Here is a 17,066-nt window from a genome sequence, read left to right on the forward strand (position 1 = left end):
AATGGTGAACCATAGTATTGGAAAGCTGGATAAATCATCTTCACGTTGTATGTTCCCAATGTGGTTCCATTAAGTTTGTTCAATAAATAGCTATCCTTTGTATATGCTTCCTTAACAATAAAAGGACCTTCAATAGCAGGGTCAGATTTCCTATGTCTGATACGTTTTCTGAGCATCACAAATTCGCCAACGGCATATGAATTGTGATTTTCCTTTGGATCATTCAACAATTTAATCATGTCTCGAATATGATTCCGTTTCTGGTTAGTCACCGCTCTATTTTCCTTCATTTGATGTAATCGATATTGTTGTAGTCCCATACTATCAATATTATCAACAGTCAAAAATGGTTCGGATTCCTGATTCCAGAATTTTGAAAATTCGGAATTTTCTTGCATAGGAGGTTTGTATAAACCTTGTGTTCCAAACGCTAACTGGGTCGGTGTGTATCCATAAATACTGGCCTGGTTGTTATAGATATGAATGGCTTCATAAATAGAACGTTCCCAATGTTGGTTTTCGGACGTTATCCGTTTCAATATTTCCTTGATAAGATGATTCACCTTCTCTACCTTTGCGTTTGCTCTTGGATGATATGCACTAGTATGTTTCCAGTCGAAACCGAAAGCCTTCTTTATCGTTTCAACTATAATACCATTAAAAACGGTAGCATTGTCTGAAACAATTTCCTTTGGTGGTGGGAAAATAGAATATATAGTGAATATGAGTTGTAGCACAGGTCTTGCTGATACTGCATTGACTGGCAAACCTAAGCATAGGCCAGTTGTGTATTCAACCGCATGTAATACATGTTTGCAGCTTCCGCTCTCCGCAGACTGTATTGGACCAATGAAGTCTAAGTGCCATACTGAAAATGGTTCGACAATTTTCACCGAATCAATGTTCCCTTCAAGATCTTGAAATCGTTTGAATAGGTCACACTTTGTACAGTTTCGTACGGTATCCATTGCTATCAACTTTGCATGGGGATTAAACCAGCCTTTTCCTTGTGTTATGATATGCATTAGAAGTCTAGGAGATCCATGGAACTTCTCGTGTTCAGTCTGACATAATGCAGCAATCTCTTCAACTGAGACAACCTTCAATAATGTATGATCGTCGGGCATGTAGCATAAATTACCATTTCTTAACACAAAATCTTGAGTTATTTCCTTAAGACAACTCGGGAAATTGTGTATTTTCTCCTTCTTCAATTTCCTCTTGATTAATTCAAGATCATTCAATGATATATTCTCAACTCTTCTTATAGGGCGCCTGTTATCTTCGTCGTCGGTAAGGGACTGTTCTTCGTCTGTGTCGCTTATGGAGTTTCCCTCGTGTTCGTCCTCATCATGTAATGCAAAAAGCCCTTTAAGCTTAGGATCAAGTGATTCAAGATCCTCAACGTTAAGAATTCTTAAGAAAGATGGAGATCCAATATTAACAGGAACAGCAGCCATCTCAAGGAGCTCGTTTTCATTAAGCTCTGGTTGTTTGTCAATGCTATGACGGCTGATAAAATCGCTAATATTCCTTTGGCCCTTCACATGCCTCAATTTGATGTTGTAAGAACTAATAATCTCCGCAAATTTTAAAATTCGAAAACTAAGCTTGCAATCTTGGTTGTTCAAACTAAGTAAAGCTTGATGGTCAGTGAATAAGGTTACATCATGCGTTAAGAAAATTCTGTTTTGCGTTAATGTTGTAATTATTGCAAGTAATTCTCTTTCCAATGTGGAATAGCGCTGCTGGGTTGGTGAGAAAGATCTGCTGGTAAAAGCAATAGGGACATATGATCCATTTTCACCTTCTTGTTGCATTAGCACTGCACCTACACCTAATTGAGAGGCGTCACAAAATATGATCAATGGCATTTTGGGATTGAAAATCCGTAATCCTGTACAACGCTTTAGCAAACTTTTCACAGTTTCAAAAGATGTGATTATTTCACTAGGGGGTGGTATAGCCTTCCTCGCCTTCTTCATCTTGGTCATATGATCATACATTGGTTTCAAAAGAAGAGAACAGTTTGGAATAAAATTTCTCAAGTAATTAATGAAACCCAAAAATGATTCCCATTGTTTGATCGTATGTGGTGTAGACCAATGATCAAGAGCTTCAACCTTTGTTGGATCGGGGTAGTACTTTCCATCTGAAATAACATAACCAAGAAAATTCACCTTTTCCTGAATAAGTTTAAGCTTCTTCTGTGATATTCTAAGCTGAAACTTGTCCAATAATTGGAAAACTTGCTTAACGACTCTGTGTTGCTCGTCAAGAGTATGGGTAGCAATGATTATGTCATCGATATAATTATCCACATATACGTTTCCTCTTTCTTGTAGATGTCTCAATATCTTCTTGATAAAGCGAGTGAAAACAGCAGGTGAACTTGCGAGTCCAAATGGTAGTCTGGTGAAACGATAGTTTCCAAATGTGGTGCAAACTCCAATTTGATCTCCAGTTGGATCCAAATGAACATGGTAGTATGCCATCTTTAAGTCAATTGTCGTAAAGTAACGAAATGTTGCTAATGACTGGAGTAAAGATTGGACTGGCAGTATCGGGAAATTTTGATAAACCAAATGCTCGTTTATGCGACGAAAATCGGTGACAACACGTGTTTTGTCCTTCTGCACTACTGGAAAAACTGGAGCGAGTGCGATCAATTCATTATCATCTGCTTGTTCCTCCATTATATGGTTTGTTACTGCTTCTTCAACAAAAATCCTAATCGCCTCGGTCTGTAATGCATTTATTGGATATGGCTTCACTTTGTTGTAAGGATAATTCCTCAAGATAACCTTGTAGGTAAAGTTTGATGTATTGGATGTGGGAATCTTTGGAGTAAAGACTGCAGGATATGTACCTTTAAGCTGTTGTAACAATGAATTATTTGGTAATTCCATCAGTTTATATGCACCTTTTGCATCAGTGAACTCAAAGTAATATTTGTGTCCTTCAATAGTGAAGCATTCTTTGTTTGGTGGCTGTAACTCGTAGTTCAATTTGAAAAGTGATGGTTTTCCCAAGATTATCATATTCTTCATCCTAGGCAGAATTAAAAACCATGCTGAAAAATTAAAAGAACTCTCATTCGAATGAATTTCAACATTAATCATCGCTCTACTGTTGACCAAAACAGGTTCATCTGCAGTTTCGACTGTGTGGCGTTTGTCTGTCTGTTCAATCGATAAAAGTCGATAAAGAATGGTATTTTGCATATTCTTCTGTGTGAGAATTGTATCAGGACTCCTTTTCATTTCTTCGATAACTGCTTGATAAACAAAATTGCTGTTCGCTCCTGAGTCTAACAATGTGATTACCATGAATTGTTTTCCACTATTGTTATTTTGTCCTTCTTCTTTTGAGGTGGTCATACGAAACATTCCGTGGTGGTAGGCATCACCTTCTTTGTCCTGTTCGTCGTCTGACTCAAGATCGTGTTCTTCTTTCTCTTCTGCAGCTGTGTCTGTTTCTTCTGATGTTGTATTATCACTATCATCCATTTCATCTTCAGAACAATCCTCATAAATAGTATCTTCCAATCTCAGTAACCTTGATTTGTCTTTGAATGCTCGTTTGCAGTGGTGGCATTTACATTTTGCACAGTGAAATCTGTGAAACCGATTTATGCGTGCTTTAGCCTTTTCTGTATTTGTTGCCGACTCCAAATAATGCCTTCGATATTTTAGACAGCGTTCACATCTACATCTGCCGCAAAACCATTTTCTCTCAAATTTGTTTCCTTTTCTTTCTGAGTCGGACCGAGAACGGTGGTCGCTTTTCCACTTATTTGAAGGATAACGGTGCATCATGTTGTAAGCCGTGTCTTGCTCCTTGTCGCTACTCTGTATTTCAAATGCTTTTGTTGATTCAATTTCTTTCGCCCTTACAGGTAGTCGAGTTGGTATTTTCCTAAAGGTCCGCAAGTAATCGTCGTAGGTTGTTGCATCGCGTAAGTTTTGCATCTCTGTCCAACAACAGTTTTCCGTTAAAATCGATATAATCCTGTTCGTGTATGCCCAATTAGGTTGGTCGCAATATTTTTCGGAATCTAATGTGAGTCTGCATAGATATGTTCCCAACCATTCTCCAGGGGTTGGTTCGGTCTTCAAAGCAATTTCTTGTCTGTGGTCTGGAGCAATTCTGACCTTAGAATTTCTGAATAATAAAATAACTAGTACTGACCAAGGATTGTCGGCACTGCGATGGTGCTTCAAAGTCCTGTTTATTTCCTGTTGCAGTCGTTCATCAAGAAAATTTTCTCTTAAGATTATGCCCCAGTCTGAGTATCTGATCTTATCAGTTCTAAGAGATACACCAATTCTTGTTAGTTTCTGAATTAAATCAGCACTGTATTGCGCAAAATCAGTGTATGTGATTTTTGAAATTCCTTTGGTAGCTGCTTGATATTTGGTTCCGTCCCTCTTATACTCAAATAGTGGTTTTAAAATATCAATTGATGTCAATTTCGTCTCCATTTCACTTCGTACCTTATCCCAATATGCAGGTTTATGCTCAGTGACGGTGGAAAGTAAGTTACGCATATCCTTCCAAATCATCTCTTCGTCTGTTGAGGGGTCCACATGATTCAATCTCTCAGCAATTAAAGCAAACGTGTTGTCATTCCTTTTCTTCTCATTCGATGTACTTGAAGGTGTATTCATAGTTACCTCTTGACTCACTTCCTGAGTTGGAGTGTTCAGGTCTCCTTCCTTCTGATAAGGATGTTGGTATTTGATTGCAGGGGTGTACAATCCTTCATCTTGCGTCTTGGCAAACTTCTGCTTCTGTTTCTCTTGAAGGTTTTCGTACTTAGGTATCCGTACATTTGACGCTTCTGCACCGGATATGTTCAATTCGTATTTCGTTCTCAAGACGGCGATATCTGTAGCAAATTTATCTGTTTTCCGAGATACATTACGGTGATCCTCCATCAAATATTGATTTTGTTGTTGTAGAACTATTATCTTTTCACCTTGTTCTTCCATTTTGGTTTTTAAGCTATTTTGTAATTCAAAATTTTGAGATTTTTCAATTTTTAAAAGATTCATATCAATATTCAGTTTTTTGATGTCTTCATTAAGCAATTTGTAGTTGTTTTCTCTCGAAGTTTCTGTAGCAATCAATTTAGTTATCTCCTTCGAATTATCCTTTATCAAGTCTTCAAACTTTCTTACTCGTCCGTCTAATTGTTGGTTCAGTCGTTCATTGATCTCCTTCGGATTATCCTTTATCAAGGTTTCCAACTTTCTTACTCGTCTGTCTAATTGTTGGTTCAGTCGTTCTTCAATCTCCTTCAACTTTCTCGCATTTTCATTCTCAATGCTTGCCTGCTGAACAATTAAGTCCTCCTTCATTTCCTTAATGATCCTTTTGTTATCTGTCTCGTGATCATTTAAATCTTTGGTAATATTCTCAAAAGAAATATCGTGCTTCTTCAGACTCTCCTTCATTCCGTCAATGACCCGTTTGTTATCTGTCTCATGATCATTTATGTGTTTGGCAAATTCCTCACAATACTTATCATGCTTCACCAAAACTGCTCTAACATCTACTTCAAATTGTTCAAGGTGTTCGCATAAAAATTTGTTTTTAGATGTGATATCTTCCATCTTTTGATCTTGCTTTTTTGCCATTTCCTGAATCGTCTGTTCATCCTCGGCTAACTTCTCTCTTGTAGCGTGAACTTCGGAAATAGTGCGGTTTACGTCAAATCCCAACTTCTTCATTTCTTCCTCATGTTTTTTAGAGCTCTCAATTGTATAAGCCTTCCATTCTCTTAATTCTTCCAATATTTTCATAAGCGTAGAACTGTTTTCTGATTCGTCTTGAATTTCAGTTCCCTTTCCACTTCTCGACTTCTTTCTCAATTCTTCCTCTTCAGGAGAAGATAAGTCGTGCTTTCCTAAAATGTTATCATTGTCTTCTTCCTTATCTTTTGTTAAAAACTTTCCATGACCAATGGCCTCTTCATATTCTCTCTCTACTTCATCTTTTCTTCCTTCTGCCTCAGCCTGTCTTCTGGTGAGAGGCATTCTTTCAACTTAATAACTCAAGTGCCACGTAGGCTTTAAAGAAAATTAATTTTCTTTAGTGAATGGTACCCAAATTTAGAATGAAGCTAATTAATTTGTGTAAGGATGGTATGTCGACTAGCTAGATACCGGTTCCTGGTGTGTGAAGTTACAAAACTCAGTGACACGAATAATAATCAATAATGATATCAATATGGACAATACTGTCAACTTGTGATACAATCAATATTAAATTAAGATCAATTCAAATTAAAAAATATATATTAGCTTGTCTTCCTTAAACTCTTTCAAGAAAAAGGAAGTATTTGTTACGTAGAATAGTTTTAGCAAAACTCAGATATCCCTTTTCACAAGTGGGATTCTCTGTGTCGCATCAATTCTCAGAAATTATGCTCTTGTTAGAATTTCTAAAAATCCGCGAAATCCGACACTAAATCGTATATAATTTATTTTATTTTATTCATTCTTAATTCTCTATTCGTTGTCGTTGGGACAGGCCATTTACCGATTTGCTTGCGTTTCATATTCTATTCCAATCATTTCGACAATAATTTGTTTTTGTTCATTTGAATACAGGGTAGTATAGAGGTCAGGATGGAGGATTTCATTCTATCGGATAAAAACTTCAAACGGTCAAGGCTTCATTCCCTCTATTCAGATTTTTCACATCTTAAGCAGACTAATGTCGAGGGATATGCTGCTAACCTTACTTCGTGGAAGTTTTTACTTCTAGACATTATTAGTAAACATGTGGAACTCTTGTGTCAGGACGATGCTATATCTTTTGATAGTAACACCTTGGTCAGCATTTTGACTGTACGAGATACTTCCTTAACATATATACCGAAAGGTTTATCTGAAGTCTTGAACTCTATGATAAATGAAGATCATACACTAGTGCCTCTTTCACTTTTCAAATCAAAGCCGGTAGATGTTAATGGCAATGGTGATGGTATTTTGCGATCTATTTTTCGATCCATAATGGGAACATCTTACTGTAATCATGTTACTAATTTTGACACTGCAGATCCATCATCCGATGACGGTGGATTGATTCCGAATGAGAAGTTTATTTGTTTAAGTAAACTAAAAGATATAGCAGGTCAGATAAAGCTATTGCTAACTAGTAACAATCCAGCTAAATTAAATCATCTTCAAAAGCTGGCGGAAAATAATGATGTTGTGAAAACCCAAACAGATTTTGACTGCTGCATTCAGTATCTAACCCGCGATACTATGGATGTTGGCTTGAATGGTGATATTACCTACTTATTAGGTTCCGATGGTCGTTTTAAAGGAGAGAATATATCTGGACTGGATCTGGCTACCTTAGAGACAGTAGCTGATCTTAATTATTCTATTTTCAAACTACAAAATCACTATGATACCTTGCACAACAGTCTAAATACATTGGATCACAAAATTCATGGATTAATTCGGGAGAAACGGTTAAAATTAGCGAAGAGTCAACTTCGGATAAAGAAAATCGTGGAGAAACAATTGGTGGAAAATCAGTTGAAGTTGGAAAATTTGCAGATTGTGCGGTTGAAGTTGCAGGAGGCAAAAACCAATGTTAGCGTTGCAGAAACATTAAAATCCAATGCAGACCTTCTTAAAAAGATCAACAAGGAAGCTCCTGATGCTGATGAACTTGATTCTATCTTGCAAGATATAGGTGACGAATTGGATCGGACAACAGAAATCTCTTCTAAACTTGGAAATTTGACAACGACTGAAACACAGGAGGAGGAGAATAGTATAGAAACTGAATTGTCTGCATTGGAAAAAGAGGAGGAGGATAAGAACAGGAAGTCATACACTAAGGAGAAGTCAGAAAATGCAGAGCAAGAGACATCAGAAAAGTTGGAGAAGGATATCAAGCCTATTTCAATGGAAAACAAATGTAAAGATAACTTGAATAAACAATTATCTAAGACAAGTGAAGTAGCCATTGAAACAGGGCATGCACAAATCGAGGCTCTCGAAGAACGTTTCAAAAAATTAACTTTACCAAAGGAAGGGACTTCGAGGTCATTAAAGAGGAATGATAAGAAACATCGTCCTGATAAAACACGCGAGCCACTTACAGCTTAATAATTACTGTAAATTGGAGATTTTGGTCATGAAATCGGGGCATCAAATTTTGGATTGTTAAAATACTCGCTTTCTCAAATTTATTTAATAATAACAATTCCACTTTTGGGAGGAATAAACTGGCGAAGAGTAACTCCAGACTGCTTTAATACACGAGAACTTAATGCATCCATAGAGTAACTTTGAGAGTAAACAACCTCACGGACTCCAGCCTGAATTATTTTAATTGAGCAAGTTAAACAGGGACAAGTGTTGCAGTATACAGTTGCAGAGGAACCAATTCGATCTCTGCCGGCTTCAAGAAGTGCATTTTCTTCTGCATGAAGACAAAGGCACGTGGACAGTCCAACACCCGAAGCATCAGCACTGTTACATCTAGGACATCCACCCTCATTACAATTCTTAAAATTTCTAGGAGTTCCATTATATCCAGTTGCAATAACTCGCTTGTCACGTATTATAACGCAACCAACTCTCCTTTTCATACAGTTTGCTCTATGTGCAGCCAAGTTTGCTAGAGACATAAAGTATGCATCCCATGCAGGTCTGAGTCGTTCCGGATTTTTGATATCCAGTTCTCTGAGCTCTTTGAACAGACTTGCTTGGTCCTTTGCCTGATTAATAAGCTTGATGTTAGCTCTATCGAGATTTCTCAAAAGAAATAAATCATCAGCATACTTTTTTTCTTCAGATTGAACAATAAATTCTGCAAGGGAAACTTCTTTCACGCTCCTTTCGGAAATACATTGCTGGTACCTCGTAAACCGTTGTGTTAAAGGACCGTCGACCGAAATTAAAAGAAAAAAAGGTCTTTTCAAAAATAAATCCAAATCGGCATTTGCCATATCCGCAATCATAACAAAATTTTCTGACCAACGCTTTGTAGCATATAATTGCATTTCCTTTGCTGTCTCAAAGAATTTAAACACGTCTAGGTGTTGATAGACGTCAAGATTTTTGTTCTTAAGTGCCAAGAACCGAAAAGAAAGCTCGTTTACCAGAAATTCGGCGACATCCTGTATACCCGAGCCCAATGTTCCAAGAATACCGACGAACATCGAATGCTTTTTTAGTTTTTTGTATTAGAATTGTTAAGACACACTGGGAGATATGCTGTACCTTCAAACCTGTAGAAGTCTTCTCTTCGTAGTTTTTTTTTTCTTTTCAGCTTATTGGTCTCTCATATATATGCATTTTTTTCCCCGAAGAAATTACGCGTCTGTACGAAATATATTGGATCACCCGTGTTGATAACACTAACTAAGCCTTATTTATTGTCAGTAAAGGATTCATTTTAGGCTTCATTATGCTTGAAGACTACAATATAACCCGATGTGTCGGAACACATCTTCCTGACCAAATACACTGGTCAAGTGAAGGTGGTGTTATGTTGCTTTTCAAAAAGGAATTACTCTACCTAAAAGCTCGAAATCAGCCAGATTCAGATCCGAAAGATATTGGTGAATTGGTGACATCATATCGGTACTCTGGAACTTTAATGAATTGGGAAAATTACCTAATTTCCGTGTTGTGTGATAATGAAGCAATCCGTATAGGGCAAACAAAAAGTCATGTACTTGGACAACAAAATGACAACAATCCGATTGAAGTTGACTTTTCCGAATCAGGAGTGAGCAAATCCGGGGGACCCTTAATCACGGTTGTTACCGACTCCCTTAATGGATATTTATTAGAGGAAAAAGATGGGGATTTAAAAATGATTTCTCTTTTAAATAAAAGTATTGCTGAACGGGAGACAATAGATATAAATAACGTGCTTACTATGGACAAACTTGGAAAATTAGAATCCATTCAATTTCTTGGGTGCATAAGATAGATATTGACAGTGTTACTCCCCCAGTGTGGCCAAGAATGCCAGAAAATACGTTCATTGTTTTTACCGAATCTTCGACAACATATTTATATGCGATTAATCCCAAAACCAATAAACCCGAAAGAAATGGTTCTTTTGACACTTCATTGACTTTGGAAACTTCAGATGATGAGTACGTTAGAAAAAGTAAGATATCAGACTGGGTACATAGCGAACTTGACAGCGCTATATTAATTTCTTATGTCGCCATGATAACCTCAAAAAACCGCGTAATTCTGAAGGCATTGAACTTTGATACCAGATCTAAGAAACTTTTTGTTGATTCGACATTCACAAAGATACTTGACTACAATTCTAGAATATCTGCAGTTAAATTTAAGAAAGTCGGTGAATCTCAAATTGTTTTGTCAACTGTGTCAACGAATAAGATAAAATTTATTATTTTAAGTGACAAGAAGCATATTCAATTACTTGAAAGAGACTTATTTGGAAACAATTTTCAATGCAACTCTTTGACCCAGTTTGTGATTAATCGAGATGCGGACTCCCATGTCATCTTATATACCTTTATATCTGACATGCTTTCAAACTTTGTTTATCTTAAGATTGATCTTCCATCGAAAAGCTCTTTTGCAAATTGTGGTCCAATTTATGGTAAAAAAATGAATTATAGATCAGTGATTCAAGCAACGGAAAACTTACCAATTTTTGACCATCTTAATGGATTAAGGAAAAAAGGAAGTTATCGAGTACTTTCCATGGAAATAGATCCATCAGGAAAGTTTTTAGGCTTGTTGACATCATTATTTGATCGTACGCAGCCTGTAGATGGTCGCATAGTGTCGCATCATGATAACATATACTTTTCTGTTGTTCCAGTTACAAAATCTAAATTGGATTACTCTATATTTCACAATCTGAATGTATTCAGTTGTGTTCAAAGCTCTCCTCTCTTGAAGGTTCAAACAATGAACTTCACAAAATATTTAGACAGGCATGATGCGGATAACAAAACAATAGATGTTGAAAAGCAGGAAATTTCCGATGGATCTATTGTTGTTCCATTTGAGGATGGAATGAGCTGCGAAGCCTATCTACAAAAAAATCTTATACTATCCCCACAATCCGAACAAGTAAGGATAAATAATACTTTGATGACTTTGATAAACCAATCTCAAGATGATGGCAACGAGCTCAGATTAGCAAGGTTAATAATTGAACTGGTGAGAACAAAGAGAGTGGAAATGAGTTCCGTATATGATAGATTGATGTGCCGACAATTTCTGCGCTTACTTGGATTGCCGGAAGAAGGCAGTTCGAATATCCTTGGAGATAAGAATAATTTAGCTCTTCCTGTTCCCGGTGCTCCTGATTTATCCGAAACATTCACTTTTACCTCTAATCCGCAACGGGATTTGATTAGTACATCGATTACGTCGGAGGAAGGTCATACATGGAAAGTTTGCGCCCTTACTTTAATCCCAATACTGAGCCCTAAAATTAGAATATGCAATTATTGCGGCTCTCGAGTTTTACGGGTGCCTGAAGGATTTTCTTATGGCACAATAACGGACTTTGTTCTTAACAGTTTGAGAGTATGCATCATATGCGGAGGTCGTTATCATGAAAGTTAAGATTTCAAGGTATTTTTACATTGTCACTTCTCGTTTACAACTTACCCCGTAAATTTATTTTTAAAAATAAATTTAAACGATGACCGGTTGTTAGTGGGCGGGACGATTTGATATTTGCATCCTTACATTTTTTTATTGCACGTGCCGGTACGTTTTTTCTTGCTTGTTCTAGGGCCTCGCACTTTACGTAATGCGATCGTCCGAGAAATCGCATGTTTTACCATCTACTATGACATGAGGTTTTTGACTCAGCAAAATATGAAATGTTGGCTTTGCCGTTCTAAAGTTCTATGTACTCTTTAATATGTATATTATTGTTATTTTTATCGTATGATATCCAATAGTATTTTTAAATAACTTCTTCCTGATGAGTTCAACAAATAACTAAGTACTACTCAACTCAATCTTTTTTTTGTCTCCACACCTTTTTTTTTWWTTTTATTTTTTTTTATTCATATTTTTCCTTTCCCCCTCTACCCCCTACCCCCTCCGGCCCCCCTCATTTCTCGTCATTAGTGCACCCTATAACGTTCATCATCTGTTCAACATATTTTCGCCTACTATTGCAGAAGAAGAATTTTAGAGCATATTTTATGCAATAACAACTGTCACAAGTTTGAGGTATTCGAAATCAAAGTAAACAGATACACATCATCAAAGATTTTGACGTGCTTCTAACACTTCTACATTTGTTTCTTCGTGCAGGTTGAGTATAGTCTTCAGGGCTATTGATATCCCAAGCATAAATATCTTGGAAATAATCAATGTTCAGAATTTATTAAGATAAAATTACGGTTGCATCTCAGTCAAAAGCAGCAGTTTATAGAAATTGTAACACATCCAGATGGCAGATAGTACAAGGAAGATTGAACAAGTCAGTACTATATCACAACCGGCAGTTAGCCAACCGTCAGAAAATGCTTCCAAAAATCGAAAAGCTCGCAGGTCTTCATCTCATGGAGGTGATCGACCCGATGATGGAACGGAAAGACAGCAAAGGCGATCAAGAGCCTCCGGAGAGATTCTTGAATTATTGATATCGGAATTTAACAAGTCCTCGAATCCGTCCTCGGCCGTGCGAAAGATAATTGCGACTAAGACCGGGATGACCGAGAGGTCTGTTCGGATTTGGTTTCAAAATAGACGTGCAAAGCAAAGAAAGTTGGAGAAGTTAAAGAAAGTAAAAGAAGAAGAACAACAAAAAGAGCTAGGGGAACGACTTGGTGGGCCAAGTTCAATGTTACCTCTAGAAATTAACGAGAAATATAGCCTTATAGATTGCAGATCTCTTGCCGTGGGGCAATGGCAACGAATACGCTCTGGCTCAATTAGCAAGAGTTCTCTTGTGGGGATTCACAATTTATCTCCCCGCTTATTGAATAAATCCATGGACACAACCGATCTCCTCGTTATTCTTTCCAAAAAAGATCATGAACTGAACTACTTTTTCTCGGGTGTTTTTCAAAATGAGAAGGTGCTGTTCAGAATATTCTTTCCAGTTGCAAACATTGTCAGAACATCGTTTATTGACAATCAGGCTCAGAAATCCTCAGGTGATTCCGAGAAGAATATGAACATTTCTCCTCATACTCAGTTACAAATGGAACTTTCGGCTCCTCCTAAATTTGCTGTTCATTTCTTTCGAGATCCGAGTACCGGACGGGAGAATGCAAATAAATGGTCTATTTGTGAGGACTTTAGCGAGGGTCAGCAAGTTGGAAGTGCACATATTGGTGAAAATGGTACCGGCATTCCGCATGTTTTAGCTGGAAGTATACCGCATCTTCAATATCTAAATACAGCCATTTTATCATACTGCCAGTCTGCTTCTCGGCAGTCATTCCCTGGTCCTTCTACTGAACCACAACTTTTCGAAGCTGCGCCATTGTCAGCCGACCAGATGCAAATTGATAATGGCTCCAGCACAGCTGTTACACCAATATCCTTAGGAACAATGAGTGTCCCTCCTACAGAAGGAATAATTGGTATTAATGGGGCCGCTGTATCTGTTCCGAATACTATCAACATGTCAGATATTGCTCATGTGGGATCGTATCAACTGGACCCCTATCAGACAGTCAATAATATACAAATGAATGGAGACTCGGCGTCAGGTTTTTCTGGTAGTCCATCTTTGCCTGGTATGAACAATGACTTGGATCCTTTATCTGGTGTCTCCACTGAGACACCTCAGGATGTATCTCAATTGCCCTTAAACAGCAACGATATCGATAAACAACTTGATAATATTGGAAACATCCAAAAGATGGCCCCAACTTCTTTGGACATTTTTCAAAGCGACTCGACTCAGCAAACTCCTGTTGATAATTTATTGCTAGGAAATGAATCTCAGATTTTGTCCACAAACTCCTCCGACGATTTAAACGCGCCAGTCGACCCACAACACGCAAATACTAAGCCATTATTTTTCCGGTGGAAACCAAAACAAAGATTCGGAAATAGGATCTGCTGATTTCTTTATGGATGATGATGGTATTAACAGTTTGAACTTTTAGATCAATGAAAAACGATGAAATTCAAAAAAAAATAAAAAAAAAAAATAAAAAAAATATTGAAACACAAACCAAACAATAAGAAATAGGAAACAAAATGTCTTAGGTTATGTTCGATGAAGCTAAAACCACGTCTTTTGTTCTTTCTTATGCAGGATCTGGTAAGAGGATGCTTGCTGATTTTTTCAGCTTTTTTTGTTTTTAACGATGCAATACAAAACTTATCCGTTTTTTTTTTTGTCTTGTATTCGTTTCTTTTTTGATATTTTTTGGGAAAAAATGATTTTGAATTTTATGCTCTTTTCTAAAATCCTCTGGATCATCCTCTTTTTTGCCATTTGGCCCAACCTGTCCCCTCCAACGTTAAAACGGTTTTTTTTTGAGTTTACTTCTACTGCAAGGATTATTTGTAGCAGGTGTATTTTATTATGTACTCTTACACAATGAAATTAAAGCGTAACTTCTCAATTCACCGTAATATACTGTACATACATAGAAGCTAAAACGTTACCATTGCCTCCTCTTGAAATTGCGTCAATCGAACATTATGGTAGATATAAATATATGTATACAGGGAGCGCAATTCCCCAGATATGGCCGAAAGTCTATTTCTCGCTACACCTAAATCACTTTTTTCCAGTTTTCTTGTTATCGCTGACAGTACTGCAAACACTACCGGATTTTTCCTCCAAGTCGGATTCCGCATTTTCATTATGCTGAACATCAACTTTGTGAATTTCATCGGTCAACATCTGTTTCAATTCTTCATCATCATCGTAACCCTGAACTATTTCGAACGATGCATTCATGTGTTCTGGACCAATAAATGTAGCAAAGAGAACAAAGGCAAAAACAGCTCCCGAAAAGATGGCCATGACCTTAGCATAATCATAAATATGCTTTCCGCTGGCCGATTCCATTGGGAACCTTTCCCCAATAGTAGTTTCAATCGTAGATGATGCCGAAGACACCAAATTACCCAATTGGTATGAAACACCGACAACGAAAGAACGGAAGGAAGGCGGAGAAAGTTCGGAAAGATGAACTGGTATAACACCCCAAGCACCTTGAACACAAAACTGTAGGAAAAATGCTCCCACGTCTGTACCAGCCCCTGGACAAAATGCCCAGGGATATATCAAAGCCCCACCGACAATGCAGCAGACCATTATTGAAAGTCTTCTTCCAAAGATATTGGAGAAGTTACCAACGAGAATACCACCAATGAAAGCTCCAATGTTTGCCAAACAGTTTGTAACAGTGGAACGGTTATTAGAATAACCATATCTAACCGTGAGTAATGTTGGATACAAATCCTGTGTGCCATGAGACATAAAATTAAATCCGGACATTAGGAAGATCATATAAATTATAACAAGCCAATAACATTTAATAGCCCTTAGAGCCTTTTGCTTAAATGTCAGTTGCTCGATATGATGCTTTCGGTTAAATGCCTCAACCTCCTTCTGCCTACTGTATGCCTTAGTCTCTGGGGCAAACAAAATTGCCACAACAATAATGAAGCACACACCAGCACCAAACCAATACATAGCCTTCCAGTGATATTTACTATTGTCACCAATAGCTCTCTTGAATATGACAGCCATTAAGTAACCAAAAGCGTATCCCTGTTGGACAAATCCTGAAACAAATCCTCTAGCATCAACAGGACAATCATCTAAGGCCAATGCAGTTGCATTACCATAGACCCCACCTAAAAGAATACCGAAAAGAGACCGCACAGCCAAGAATTCTTTGTACGTTTTGATAAAGCCAGTTCCAATTTTTAAAAGAGTGACAAGAAACATATTGACAGCCAAAGGATACTTTCGTCCGTATCGATCACCATAATAACCAAAAACAAAAGCACCGATAGAACGTAGCATTAAAACCAACGTAATACCCCACGTAATACTTTTGACACTCACATCTAAGTCCTCTGAGAGTTGTGTTATATTAAGAGAAATTGTGAAAAAGTCGTATGCATCCCAACTCCAACACCAAAATGCAACCATTATATTATACCATTGCCTTCTATCAACTTGCTTTAATCCAGGAATAGGATTAATGAGACGCTTATTTGTTCTCATGATCTCTTTTGAAGGAACAAGTTGTGTCAATCTTGTGATCATGTAATTCTTCACATTTTCCTTTGTAAACTTAGGTTTTGCAGAAGAATAAATTTGGTTTTGATAATCTTTAATGGTTTGTTCATCCTGTTTAACAGATGCAACTGTTGCAGTTCTTGTCAATCGCTGAACCGACTCGACAGTTTTTTGACGTTCAAGATCAAGGCTCATATTATAACCAATGTATTTAACTTTTTTGCAACCAATAAAAATAACGATTGCTTAGATATCATAAAAATATTGGGATTAGATGAAGAGGAAGGAAAGCCAAATACACAGATATTTATACTAGCAACAGATTAAGCATGATTAATGTACCAGTTAACTAATTCTGATGCTATCTGTTATCTGATGTGAGTACATCTTCATAATGTGGGGAAAAGGGCGCGATTCAACAAAGAGCAGGGCACACGGAAAGTCATACATACAGTCATCACGTCCCCGGTGTTATTCGAAGAATCAGTTCACACATTTTGATAATTATTTATTTTCGGCACTGTATCTAACATTTCACGTCTTCCCTTGGTACAACCATAGATCTACTTTAAAGTTTTTATTGTAAAGAAACAATCAAATATTTTGATTGGCACAATATTCCTGTGCATAAGAAAATATTTTTTTACATTGTTTTTTTAAGCTTAAGCTGTCGGCCCCAGAAAAGTTTATTGTTTCAATGTTTGGGCCAAACGCTGAGCGAAATTTTGGGAAGTGGAGCAACGGAACCTTGCTTTTAGCATTCTGGGTTACATTGTGTATATATTTAATATAAAAAAATTTTGTGGGGGTACTTGTGCGGGTGTGAATTTGAATACTCAGTATTT

The 17,066-nt window shown here is 37.2% G+C and overlaps 6 protein-coding genes across 6 annotated transcripts; 4 read left to right on the forward strand and 2 right to left on the reverse strand.

Annotated features, from left to right (window-relative positions):
* Window positions 1-6,635: 6,635 nt before the first annotated feature.
* Window positions 6,636-8,135, forward strand: BRETT_003178 (uncharacterized protein; the record flags this gene model as incomplete). The annotated part of the gene is made up of 1 exon (XM_041281690.1): window positions 6,636-8,135. The coding sequence occupies one exon, from the start codon at window positions 6,636-6,638 to the stop codon at window positions 8,133-8,135; it is 1,500 nt and encodes a 499-aa protein (XP_041139481.1).
* An 80-nt stretch (window positions 8,136-8,215) lies between these two features.
* On the reverse strand, window positions 8,216-9,193 carry BRETT_003179 (uncharacterized protein; the record flags this gene model as incomplete). The annotated part of the gene is made up of 1 exon (XM_041281691.1): window positions 8,216-9,193. The coding sequence occupies one exon, from the start codon at window positions 9,191-9,193 to the stop codon at window positions 8,216-8,218; it is 978 nt and encodes a 325-aa protein (XP_041139482.1).
* Window positions 9,194-9,441: 248 nt separating this feature from the next.
* Window positions 9,442-9,972, forward strand: BRETT_003180 (uncharacterized protein; the record flags this gene model as incomplete). The annotated part of the gene is made up of 1 exon (XM_041281692.1): window positions 9,442-9,972. One exon carries the CDS (start codon window positions 9,442-9,444, stop codon window positions 9,970-9,972), a length of 531 nt encoding a protein of 176 aa, XP_041139483.1.
* Window positions 9,973-10,007: 35 nt separating this feature from the next.
* On the forward strand, window positions 10,008-11,603 carry BRETT_003181 (uncharacterized protein; the record flags this gene model as incomplete). The annotated part of the gene is made up of 1 exon (XM_041281693.1): window positions 10,008-11,603. One exon carries the CDS (start codon window positions 10,008-10,010, stop codon window positions 11,601-11,603), a length of 1,596 nt encoding a protein of 531 aa, XP_041139484.1.
* An 844-nt stretch (window positions 11,604-12,447) lies between these two features.
* On the forward strand, window positions 12,448-14,076 carry BRETT_003182 (uncharacterized protein; the record flags this gene model as incomplete). The annotated part of the gene is made up of 1 exon (XM_041281694.1): window positions 12,448-14,076. One exon carries the CDS (start codon window positions 12,448-12,450, stop codon window positions 14,074-14,076), a length of 1,629 nt encoding a protein of 542 aa, XP_041139485.1.
* Window positions 14,077-14,742: 666 nt separating this feature from the next.
* Window positions 14,743-16,416, reverse strand: BRETT_003183 (uncharacterized protein; the record flags this gene model as incomplete). Its single annotated transcript, XM_041281695.1, has 1 exon — window positions 14,743-16,416. One exon carries the CDS (start codon window positions 16,414-16,416, stop codon window positions 14,743-14,745), a length of 1,674 nt encoding a protein of 557 aa, XP_041139486.1.
* Window positions 16,417-17,066: the final 650 nt, after the last annotated feature.

The sequence above is a fragment of the Brettanomyces bruxellensis genome, chromosome 9 (assembly GCF_011074885.1).
Source record: "Brettanomyces bruxellensis chromosome 9, complete sequence".
NCBI lineage: Eukaryota > Fungi > Ascomycota > Pichiomycetes > Pichiales > Pichiaceae > Brettanomyces > Brettanomyces bruxellensis.